The sequence below is a fragment of the Meriones unguiculatus genome, chromosome 6 (genome assembly GCF_030254825.1).
Source record: "Meriones unguiculatus strain TT.TT164.6M chromosome 6, Bangor_MerUng_6.1, whole genome shotgun sequence".
Taxonomy (NCBI): domain Eukaryota; kingdom Metazoa; phylum Chordata; class Mammalia; order Rodentia; family Muridae; genus Meriones; species Meriones unguiculatus.
The window spans coordinates 29,905,415-29,917,862 of NC_083354.1; the positions used below are offsets into that span (position 1 = coordinate 29,905,415).

The window sequence follows — 12,448 nt, forward strand, 5'->3', positions numbered from 1 at the left end:
GCGCTCTCTTCACCTGGCTCTCACTGCCATGCAGGAAGGGAGCACTCACCTCACTCCTTTGCTTGGCTTTCACGTTTCGCCACTAAACAATGTATTCAGTGTGAACAGCTTCTTACTTCTTTGCAGGAAAGGCGCTGCAGGGTAGATATCCCTGTGGCCTTACACACCCTGTATGTCTTTGAAGCTCACTCACTACTAGCATTTAATTATCCTCTGCATAAACATACTACTGGCTGGTTTTGTTTGAGGGGGTGTCTCTATTTGAGAAAAAGCTTTGCTATGTAACCCAGCATGGCTTTACACTGTTACCTTCCTTCCTCAGTCTACACAGGGCTGAGATGACAAGCACAACAGAAAGGATATACTAGTTTGTCTGTTGTACTGCTGACAAACATGGAAGTTGATTCTGGTCCAAAGTTTCAACAAACATCTTTGTGTGAGCATGTGGACATGGATCAAATTATATCCACCATCTGATACTGTCAAAATTGGCAATGGACTTGACAATTACTTTAGCTTATCTTCTTTACCAACTCTTGATATTGTTGAGTTTATCCAACTCATGGAGGCATTAGCAGATAACATGTTTCATTGTTTCACTGGCCGTATCATTTATCTTCGCTTATTTGTCTAGGTTTGTCCTACTGTTGTGTGCTTTATGTAACATTTTTTCATTTACCTTTTAATTTTAATTTTATTTTTATTAATTAGTTTATTCACTTTGTATCCCAGCTATAGCCCCCTCCCCATTCCCTCCAATCCCACCCTCTCTTCCTCTTCTTCTTCTATGCCCCTCCATTTTTAATATAATTTGATTCACTCATCATAGAGCATAATAAAAATCTGTGAGCCTACCATCCAACTTCAGAATATAGCCAAATTTCAATTTACCCATTTCTTTCTCTTTCTAGCCAGCTGAATTTATGTAAGAAATAACTTTTTACAAGTTTGTAACAACCATTCTCTCATCTTTCTAGTTCTGCACCTATAACCACTACTTAAACCCAAAACCAAACCAAATTAAAAAAACAAAAAACAAAAAAAACCTTGCTTTTAAGCCTTATCAACATGACACTACATCATAGTCTTCTAACCCTGTCATCACTCCCCATGAGTTCCCAGAGTCATCCCAGAGCAATTTATTCCTCTTCAGAGTGTGTGTAATCTGACAATAGAGACATAATTCTATTTTGTGGGGCTCTCTGTTTTGTTATAACATGCTACTGTGAATGCATTAGGAATACATACAAGAAGTTTTCACAAATTCTAAGAGATCAATGGAAACTGCTAATGATTCATTCCTCCTGCCTCTCATCACCAAACTCACTGATGGCTCCTCAAGCTCCCAAGTTACTCTCCTTTAAAAGGCACAGTACCAGAGAAGATTCCCAAGGCAGTATTATTCCACTTGTTTGTCCAAACTATTTTGAAGCAGAACTCAAAGATAAAGTAATACATTAGCCTGTTGTTAGAATGTTAAAATTAACAGAAAATATGACTGTTTTATGACTCACTTTCCTCTGATCAAAAAATGAGTCAGTATGTGTGTATGCACAAACACACCAACCATCAAAATGAGAGAACTGTTGAAAAATGAATGAACTCACTAATCTTTATCAAGAGTTAGATCCAAAACCCCCTACCCAACTGCCCAGGAGGCCCACTCCAAACACTATTCAAATTCCATCACTCAATAGCTAACAACACTGCTTCGTATTTCACTGGAATAAAAGGCCCATATGCTCCTGTGACATATTACCCACTGATCCCACATCTATGCCAGAATTCTCTTTGCTCCCACACTCAAGGCCTTACTCCAGTAAGAACCCTTAGCATTCCCAAAGTCTCTAAAACCTTTCCCAGCAGAATTTGTTAATTTCCTCATTTGAAGAGTGGGCACAGGAACAGAAATATAACTTCTTCCTGAATAGTCATATTTAATCATTACCATGTCTCAGCAGCTGTCACCCTCTTCCTGGAAACAATGTCTTCACTTGCTTCTAGAACATTACTCTCACTTGCTTTTCCTTTCCCTCACTGGTCTAATGCTGGTATCTGCACAAAGCTTGGAGCAATGCTACAATCTGCAATTTCAGTTCTCTCACTGTGGTACATTTTTTTAGAAGTCCTTTATCCTGAGGCCTACAGTACATGGCTCTAGTGTTTTCTCACTATATAAAAACTCTTCTAATAATACAATCTCTTTCTCCACTTTTCTTTTTTTTAAGTTGAAGTTTGTTTTTTTTTAATATTTTATTTATTTTATGTATATGAATGTTGTATCTGCATTTATACCTACATACCAGAAGAGGGTATTAAAGGGTATAGATGGTTGTGAGCCACCATGTGGTTGCTGAGAATTGAACTCAGGACCTCTGGAAGAGCAGATAATGCTCTTAACTGCTGAGCCATCTCTCCAGCCCCACCAGACCATTTTTCTATCTACATTTCTCCTTTTAATAATCTATCCCATTTCATGGACTGAAATGCCATCTAAGGACTGATGAGATGGCTCCTCGGACAGAATAAAGGCACCTGTTACCAAGCCTGAGGACCTGTATTCAATCAATCCCTGGAACCCAAAAGGTGGAAGGAGAGAACAGACTCCTGAAAGTTGTCCTCTGGCCTTCACAAGTGTGCACATGTACACACAAACTAAACAGATGTTGAAGGAAAGGAAGAAAGGAATTCCATCTACCCTGACCACCTACAAATTTTTATCTGTAAGGCCAGTAAGATCTAAATGGATTAATGTACTTGCTACCAAGCCAAACAAATAAGCTTCACCCCCAGGACCCACATGGTGGAAGGGAAGAACCTAGTCTCTAAAGTTGTCCTTTGAACTCTAGACATGCACCACAGTGAATGCACCCTCACATACACACAGTCAGTAAAACAAGAAATCACATCTCTGGTGTGAGCTCTTCCCTCAACTTGGATTCTCCCTCTGTGGGTTCCTCCCTCACAGCATCATTTGACCATCTACAGAAATGCTGAAGTAACAAATGGATGGCTCTTCTCCTTCCCTCCTACCTTCAGACTTACCCTTCTCAGATTCAGGTTCAGAAGCCTTATCAATTGAGCTATACAAGCCTTCTCACACTTCCCCATCCCAATGGATGGCCCCCTGCCACTTAACATAACAAAAACCTTACCGTTATACCAGCATCTTTCATACTCCATATATAATTAGAAAAGCTAGTTGTCTCAATTTTCCAAAGTTAACTCCCCGAAACCATTGACGCACTCCTGGTTCTTGGCAAAATCCACTCTCCTGGGCATGACCTTGTCCCCTCCCTTGTTCACACCTGGCCTATGCTATAACAGAGTGAGAGAGCTGGAGAGATGGCTCAGTGGTTAAGAGCACTGTCTATTCTTTCAGAGGTCATGAGTTCAATTCCCAGCTCATAACCATCTATAATGTGATCTAAGGCCCTCTTCTGGCATGCGGGTATGCATGCAGATAAAACACTGGTATACATAACAGAGTGAGGAGGTCTTATACCAATCCTCTATGCAACCTCTACTCTCCCAGAGAAGTTTCTCAGCACATGTGAAGTTGCAGTCCTTCCGTGGCCTGTAGAGCCCTGAGGAATCTGGCTTATGTAACTTGTGAACACAACTCTCCCTGTCTGCAGTCCACTTCATTCAGATGTACTTGATATCTCTGTAAATATGAAAGCTAGAAACACATTCCTAGTTAACAAACTACATTTAAAAAGTCTATTTTATGCTTTAAACTCAACACTAAATGGGAAAGCAGCCTAGAAAACAAGCTTTAGATTATTATTTGTCCATTCATAATATCATTTTAAAAACAAAACAAAGTAGAAACAATTGGCCCAAATCCTTGAAAAAAAAATTTAAAACACATTTGTTCTTATTTTTAGGATAAATTTTTAAAGTGATGGAAAGTATGGAAGAAGTAAGGCTTAAAACAGAGTACACTTGTCTAGCATGCAAAAAACTTTTTTTTTTTTTTTTTTTTGCAAAAGGCTTTTAATCCTAGCACTTGGGTGGTAGAAGCACAAACATCAGAAGTTCAAGGTCATACATACTTGGGTAGGTACGTTTTTGGGACCAGTCTGGGATATATGAGACCTATATAAGAAAAGGGAAAGGAAAGGGAGATGTAGGGAGGAGGAGAGCTTAATAGGGAATGGATACAACAGAATAAACAAGAGCTTTACCCTGAGATTTTTCTGATTTTTTTTAAAATTTCCCTGTAATTATGAAAAATATTTTCTCAGTTACTTTTCTTCATAATATAAAAAATATGCTAGGCACGTTTTTGTAATCCCAGCACTCAGGAGACAGAGGCAGGTGGGTCCCTGTGAGTTCCAGGCCAGCTTGGTCTACAGATTGAGTTCTAGGACAGCCAGGACACACAGAAAAACCCAGTCTTGAAACCCCACCCCCAAACAGATAGATATAGATGAAATGAATGAATGAATGAAAAAAAAATTATAGTAGCATAATGAACAAATAATAAACCTCACTGCTGTACTTGGCACAAAGGTGCCAATTCATAAGACAGGGTCCTGCTGGCACCACTCCTTAGCACACGCTGCACCTTCCTTCAGGAGCCCGTTCACCCTGAGTTCCTACGTTATTGTGATAGCTCTGATTAGACTGTGTGCTCATGAATCTACAGTGAAATAACCAAAACTTGTTTTTTATCACACTTTGATTTTCCCCAGGCTTTAGTTTTTTATTTAAATGATAAATAATTTAAAATTTCGCTTTTCAAGTTGGTAATGACTACAGTTCTTACTCTGGTCTCTTGTAACACTAAGGAAGGCATCACTTAAATAGGACCACTCTACTCTTGTGTAGTTCACTGCTACAAGGTAATTCCAAAAGGGCAAGATGCAGTACAACTGTTTCTTTTAAAATTATCAGTCCCAGACTCTTGAGCAAGCAAGCAAACAAACAGAAAACGGTAATTATATCCTTTGCAGAGGATAAAATCTAAAAAGGGGAAGGGATTGTTTACAGTCTGTGCTAAGATTTTGCATTTATGTTAACAGCAATTCTGAAAAATACTGAAATAGTCATCTCACATCACATGAGCCTCTGCATCTGTCTTAAATTTTAAACATTTAAAGAAAGAAAATAAAATTTAAAGAGAGACTGTAGAAACTAAGATAAGGATACAGCCATGTAACACTGGAAGAGCAAACCGGTGGACCTAAAAAGAAGACAAACAATGTATTTAGAATCAACCAACCAACTGTGCCGTGGTGGTGCACACCTTTAATCCCAGCACTTGGGAGGCAGAATGCAGGCGGATCTCTGTAAATTTAAGACCACCTTGTCTACAGAGCTAGTTCCAGGACAGCCACGGCTACATAAAGAAATTCTGTCTCGAAAAACAAAACAAAACCCAAACAAACAACAACAACAAAAACCACACCCTAAATAATAAACCAGCAGCACCATGTACGACACACTTACATCCAGGCAATAATACACAAACATAACCATGCAGTGAGAACATAGGTAACTCCTAATGTTAGGGAAATGTCTGTAATGTTGCAGGCAGGAAGCAGTGTAATCACTAAGGTCTGAACTCCTAAGTCTTTGCCTATAACTAATGTACTTGTGGAAAACAACAACCACGCTAATCATTTGTCAATCCCAACTACCAAAAAATACTAAAGCATAGCAAATGGCAGAAAACCAATCACTTCTGTAAACCTAAGTGCCTTGGCTCACACCTCATTTGTTTAGCACAGGATGAAGGCTGGTCATGAGTCAGGGGAATGTCCGCCTGGTCTAGGGACTATGAACAGAAGCTGAGTTTGCCTAACTGGTTAGAACTGCAGTCCCGTGGAGAGACTGGAATGTTGCAGGTCCAGAACACTATCTTGAGCTACCTAGCCTCTGGAACAGTCATTTCTTGCCCAGCTCTATGGCAGAACTGACACTCTGACTTAAAAAAAAAAAAAAAAAAAAAAAAAGAACTCTATTAACTTAGCAGATCACTAGTGTCCACTAACTAAAACCTAAGAATGTCATCAGACAGCATCTTGGGCCTATAGAAAAGCTTCCTTCCTATTTTGCTGTAACTGCCCCTTTAATGTACCCACCAATGTATTTTAAACTTGGCTTGATTTATGTCTTTCTATAAAACTAAAAACTTCATAAAACTGCTTCCACATTGAAACATGGAATTTAGAGTAACTAAAATCTGTGTCTCCAGGCCATGGCCAATCAAAATGGCTCCAGAATAAATCTCTTATTCCCTTTTAAATGCCAGCTATGGTTTTGCACTGAAAAGACAGCCCTGAACCCTCCCTTCTACATTATTCATCCAGTACAGCTCATTCTAGCTGTCTTAGAGAAAACAATGGTTTTCATTTAAGGCTTCCATTCTTAAGTATTATGGCTTATACCTTAAGTGTCCCCAAAAGGTTATGTTTTAAAAGTCTGGCAACTGGCCAGAGGAGCTATTAGAATTTAGAAGGTACAGCCTGGTGGAAGAAAGGGCACTCATTAAAACCTAGCCTTTATGAAAGTCCTGTCCCCTAGCCTATTTATTCATTCCCCTTTGCTGACTGGCTACCATAAGGTGAACAATTTGCTACATCAATGTACTCCCTGGCATGTTCTCCCAACTAAAGGCCCAGACGCAAAGGAAGGGGTCATCAGACAACGGACTGAAAGTTTTGAAAGCCCTGAGCCTACACACTTTCTTTTAAGTTGTCTCAGACATTTTGTCACAGTGTCAGGAAGCTAACACAATAGATTAGGCCTCTACAGAGAGCAGTGCGACACGGCAAGCACGGTCAAGTGTGTGGTTATAATTAGATAATTTTACAGTGCACATTCAAACATGTATTACAACAAGAAAGCAGATTTGGAGTACGTTACCTCTGGCTGAGCAGACAGTTCTCTGAGCAGATGCCCATTCCACACAAACCGCTGATCTGCCTGAGAGAGGTTTATGAAACTTAATGAAACACTCCAAACTCCAACTGAGCAAGTGCCCTCAGACAGAAGAGCATACCCTTCAATGCCTCCACCTGGTGGCTGACACGGGTTTCTCTGATGTCCCAACTGAAGACATCACACTTCAAATCTGCTCCTCCTCTCCCTGTTCCTATCTGCCTCTGCACACACAGAAAGTCTGGGTACCTCTCCCACCTTTCTAGGTAATCAGTGACCAAGAACTAGGTCTCTAGTCTACACTCGTTTCTCCATGTCCACTACTGCCGCCCAAGGACAGCAGCTGAGCCAACATAGCTATCCCACAGCCACTTGGCCTCCGTTCTGACCCCACTCCTGCTGGCACCCTCAAAGGTAAAGGAATGCTCCACATGTTCTTTCTGCTATCTGCTCAGTTGGTTTTTCAGTGACAGTCACCTCAGAGCCAAATCTTTGCTTGGTCTCCCTAGAGCTCTGACAGCTGCTACTTAAAGATCTACCCCCCCATGCCTTCTGCAGCCTGACAATCCATCACAAAGATAGAAAACCTAATTTATTCAACACTTGGACTAAGTAGACAGCACTTCACTGAGCCATACTCCTTTCTCACACTTAAGGTCATAAGGAATGACCTATGGGGTCATCAACAGCAGAGTATCATGTCTTTTAGTGTGTATTCACAACTGGTTTATGCTATCCATACTTAACCACCATCACTGCGTAAGAGGTGATTATATAACTATTTTATAAGTCAGTGAAATGTAAATAATAACTTGCTGTTTTCAAAAAGCTGAGGGGGCTGAAGAGATGGCTCAGCAGTTAAGAACACTGGCTATTCTTCCAAAGGTCCTGAGTTCAATTCCCAGCAACCACATGGTGGTTCATAACCATCTATAGCGAAATCTAGTGCCTTCTTCTGGTGCACAGGCACACAGGCACACAGGCAGTAAGAATACTATATAAATAATATTTTTTAAAAGTTGAATTATTTGGAATACAACTTGATAATAAAACACAGTGCTAAAACAAAATTAATGTTGAATTACAAGTGGAAGCAGCAACTAAAAAAGTCACAGGATTCTGCCTCATGGCTTTGTAAGTTTTTAAGATGCTAAAATGGAAACCTTTAAGGATAAAATAACAGTTGGAAAAATATAATCAAGGAACCAAAACAAAGAAAGTCCTTAATTCTATGTAAAAACACTGACCATTCAATGTAATTTTTTGTTTGTTTGTTTGTTTTAAGGTTTCAATCATCAGTTTTATGGTTCTCTGTGACATTTTTATTTAGCTAAAAAAAAATTCTTTCCCCTAGCTGGGAAAACTCCAGTAACTCAGGAGGCAGAGACAGGTGGGTCTCTGTGAGCTTGAGGACAGTCAGAGACACATAATGAGAGCAGCCTGGTCTACAAAGTGAGTTCCAGGAACTATATAATGAGATCCTGTCCAAAACAAAAACATTTAAAAAAATTTTCCTTTCTGTCACAGAAGAAATAGCTTCTAGTTCCTAAAACTTAAGAGTACTATCATCACTTCCTTGCCAAAAGCCTCTCTCCCACTATCACCTGATTAGCCTCAGCTCCAAAGCAACCTTCCTTGGTACAACTGCCTCTGGCAATCCTACGCAGAATTAGACTCTCCTTCCTACAGGATCCCACTAAGTTTTGACCCCTGTCTTTGGTGGCAATCATCTCTGCTGGTGAATGCTCAGTACGTGCAAAGCCCTGGGTTCAATCTTCTACACTGTATTAAGTGAACATGCACACACATCCTGAAAGGCTTTCATCTGATCACGTATGTGTTTCTACTAGATTCCTGGTATCTACGCCAATTTATCTCAATTTTGGCTGCGTATATACAAGAGTAAGGACCTGCAGTGAGGCCTCTGACAGACATCTAAAACATGGTATGTTTTCAAAGTCCCACAAGAGTAAGGGAAATCAAAACAGGGCAGGGGTATGGTTTAATGAGAGTGCTTGCCTAGTACACATGAGGCCCTAAGTTTATTTCCAGGACGGGAGGTGGGGGGACATAAGAAAAAAATCATACATTTTAGGTAAAAGAGATATGCCCATTTTAAAAGACAACTAAAGGGAAACTAAACAAGAAGATCCAGCTTACCCTTTCCAAGAGACTCATTTCTTGGAATTCTGGACTGGTGTTAGATAGCCGTTGCAAAGTATGGGTCAAATCATATGTTGTTGAAAAGTAAAATCCATCTGTACTCAAGACTTGGTTTAGCATTGCTAGGAAAGTTTTGTTATCTTGCAACTGTGAAAAAAGAAAAAAGAGAGTTCGATACAGGTCACAGTTGAGAAAAAAAATCTATCCGCATGAGAAGACAGCAAACTTAAAAACATGTATGAACTATCACTGACATAAGCACCAGTCAGAGACGGGGAATGCTCCATAAACACTGCAGGTCATTAAACACACATGGGATCGGTCCAGCCTCCCCTCATTGGTATCAACTACTTAAAGCAAAAAGTTGTTTTAAGAAAACGCCATCACCTTAGGTTTCAGCACAGACTTCAGTGTGCCACACACCCCCAGGCCCTCTCTGTCCTTTACTACCCTGACTGGTTTACCAGTACTAAACTCATTAGCAGATGAAACACAAAAATCAAGAGATTAGCATTATTCTCACTTTCAAAAATTTCACTAGTTTGGGTTGGATAGGATCCAGAATCATTTTTCATTAAAACAAAGATTAGAAACCCTAGTAAAAGCAATATTTCCTTTGTTTTGGAATAATAATTTTAGCTGGCTTTCCTAGTCAAAAATACTTTTTTGTTGTTGTTTAAAAAATAAATAAATAAACAAAAAACCAGTCACGGTTGGAAATGTTTAATAGTCATCAACCGATTAATATGTAAACTTACACATTACAAATGTATATACTACACATTTGAGCACAGACTAGCAAAAACAAACAAAAAATGTGTAGTAAATAGCACAAAAATTAGTTTATGGCTTGACAACGAAGTATACTAGTCACAAAGAAATTGTCGAAGAAAATACTCCTGAGCAGTTATAAGGAATACAGCTACTTTTATTTCATGTGTATGTACATATGTATTGTATGTATGACACTGTATGGGGGGGTGAGTATAGAAGCCAGAGAAGAACCTTGGGTGTTATTACTCAGGACACTATCCTTTCTTATAACCTTTATTTATGTGTATGAGTGTTTTGCCTGCATATATGGAGGCAAAACATTCACCTATACATACGTATGTGTGTACGTATGTGTGTGTACACATACGTATATGTATGTGTGCCATGTGTCTAGTGGCTGAAGGTGGCATCAGATCCCCTGAAACCGAAGTTATGAATGGTTATAAGCCACCATGTGGATGTTACAAACCAAATCCATATCCTCTGCAAGAGCAATAGCACTCTTAGCCACTCGGACGTCTCTCCAGCTCCCACCAGATGTTTTGTTGAGGCAGAATCTCTTAGAGCCCTAAACTGACAGACTGGTGAAGGCTGGCCGGCCAACAGGCCTCGGAAGTCATCTGTGTCTGTCTCCCCACCATCCCTGAGATGACAAGTGTAACCATATTTGGGGTTTTGTTGGGAGTTCTAAGGATCAAACTCAGGCCTCATGTTGTTAAGACATGTGCTTTAAAGGCTAAACTCTCAGCTTCATTTTTATTTAAAATATTATTTCTCATGGAGAAAGAACATACTAAAGTATAGAGAGCATGTCTTACAGTTTTACTTGGTAAGACAATGCTATGATTTGGCATTTTTACAGGAAAGCCATATGTTTTGGAAAAACAAGTCTGGTAGAAACAAACAAGGCATGCTTCCTCCCTGAGGGTAAGATGGCTGGTTGTTGGGTGTGGGAGAGACATTTTCTGGTAAGCTACCTATGCTCCTAAATTGATACACAAAAATCAAAGCCCTTTTAAAAATAATCTTGGTAGCCGGAACAGTGGTGGTACATGCCTTCAATCCTAGCACTCAGGAGGCAGAAGCAGGTGGACCTGAGTTCCACACCTGCTATGGCTACATAAAAACATAGTAAAGCAATGTCTCACTATAAAAACAACAACAAAACAAAACAAGCAAACAAAGAAAACTCAGGTAAAAAGGTGTATGCTTTAATCCTAGCATTTGAGGCAGAATCTCTGTGGGTTTCAGACCAGCCTGGTCTACACAGTGAGTTCCAGGACAGCCAGAGCTACATTAGGGGTGGTGGAGCATTTTTAAAGAACAGACACTGTAAATTACTTCGGAAACAAGCATTCTGGAGGTGTAACTTTATAAACCAAACAATCACTTCTAGAAAGTAAGTTTCAAAAACTTACTTTTGTGGTTGGTAGATTATTTGCTCAGTGGGCACAATGTTTGCCATGCAAGCACTAGGACCTGAGTTCAGATCCTTAAAACTCACCTAACCCTGGGCACAATGGTGCCATCCATAATCCCAGTGCTCCTACAGTAAGGTGGGAGGAGAAACAGGAGAATATCTGAAAAATCATGGGCCAGTGATTGTGGAGACAAACAACTAGAGACCTGTCTCAAACAAAGTGGGAAGTGGGCACCGACATCTGCAATTGTCCCCTGACCACTGCATGTGGCCCATGGGACACGCCTGCCAGGCTATAAAATCACAAAAGCATACAAACACACAAAACAAAGATGTAAAAATCAGAACAGGGCAGGCAATTTGTGAAATTTGGAAAATACGTACTGTAAGTCTTTACTTTGTAACAGTGTAAAAAGTGATCATGCTATCTTAACCTTAATAACATAAACTATTTTATATAAGCCACTGGAAAAATTGATTGTTCTATAGCCTTCTAAGGGTTTTATGAAAATATTAAAATTGTTCTTGGGGATGGAGAGATGGATCTGTGGTTAAGAGCAGCAACTGCTCTTCCAAAGGACTGGGGTTCAGTTCTCAGCACCCACATGGTGGCTCACAATAATCCGTAACTCTAGTTCCAAGGGACCCAGTGTCCTTTTCTGATCTCTGCAGCCACCAAGCACACATGTGGTCCACATACATACATATAGTCAAAACATCCATACTCATTAACAAAACAAACCATAAGCCAGTCAACGGGGGAGCATGCCATTAATCACTGAACTCAGGAAGCAGAGGGAAGTGGACGAGGCCAGCCTGGTCTGTAGAGTGAGTTCAAGGACAGTCAAGGCTGTATAGAGAAGCCCTGTCTCAAAAAACCCAAGTGGGGGAGGGGGAGACGTTCTAATGGTAAGTTATAAATGAGCAGTGAAACTAACTATTAGCATTTTATTTAACGAATGAATGTGTCCAGGTCTCTGACACAGAGTCCGATTACAGAGCAGCTGGGCTTGAACTCTTGATCCTCCTGCCTCAGTCTCTAAGTGCTAGAATTACAAGTCTGTGCCACTATATGAAGTAGTAGGTACATTATAATTAAAACTATCAGAAACATGAAAATTAAAAACATTTACTTTGTAAATACCTTAACCAAGAAACCTGAGCAGTGCCTGCCCACTGCTCCTTGTCACATAATTTACA

The 12,448-nt window shown here is 40.0% G+C and overlaps 1 protein-coding gene across 2 annotated transcripts in view; it reads right to left on the reverse strand.

Annotated features, from left to right (window-relative positions):
• Positions 1-12,448, reverse strand: part of Sacm1l (SAC1 like phosphatidylinositide phosphatase) — a 50,741-nt gene that overhangs the window by 22,567 nt on the left and 15,726 nt on the right. For both annotated transcript variants that reach the window (XM_060384992.1, XM_060384993.1), the window contains exons 5-7: positions 9,052-9,201; positions 6,877-6,936; positions 5,158-5,191 (exon numbers count right to left, since the gene is read on the reverse strand). In XM_060384992.1, the coding sequence (XP_060240975.1) occupies positions 5,158-5,191; positions 6,877-6,936; positions 9,052-9,201 (244 nt within the window). The remainder of the gene's footprint in view (positions 1-5,157; positions 5,192-6,876; positions 6,937-9,051; positions 9,202-12,448) is intronic.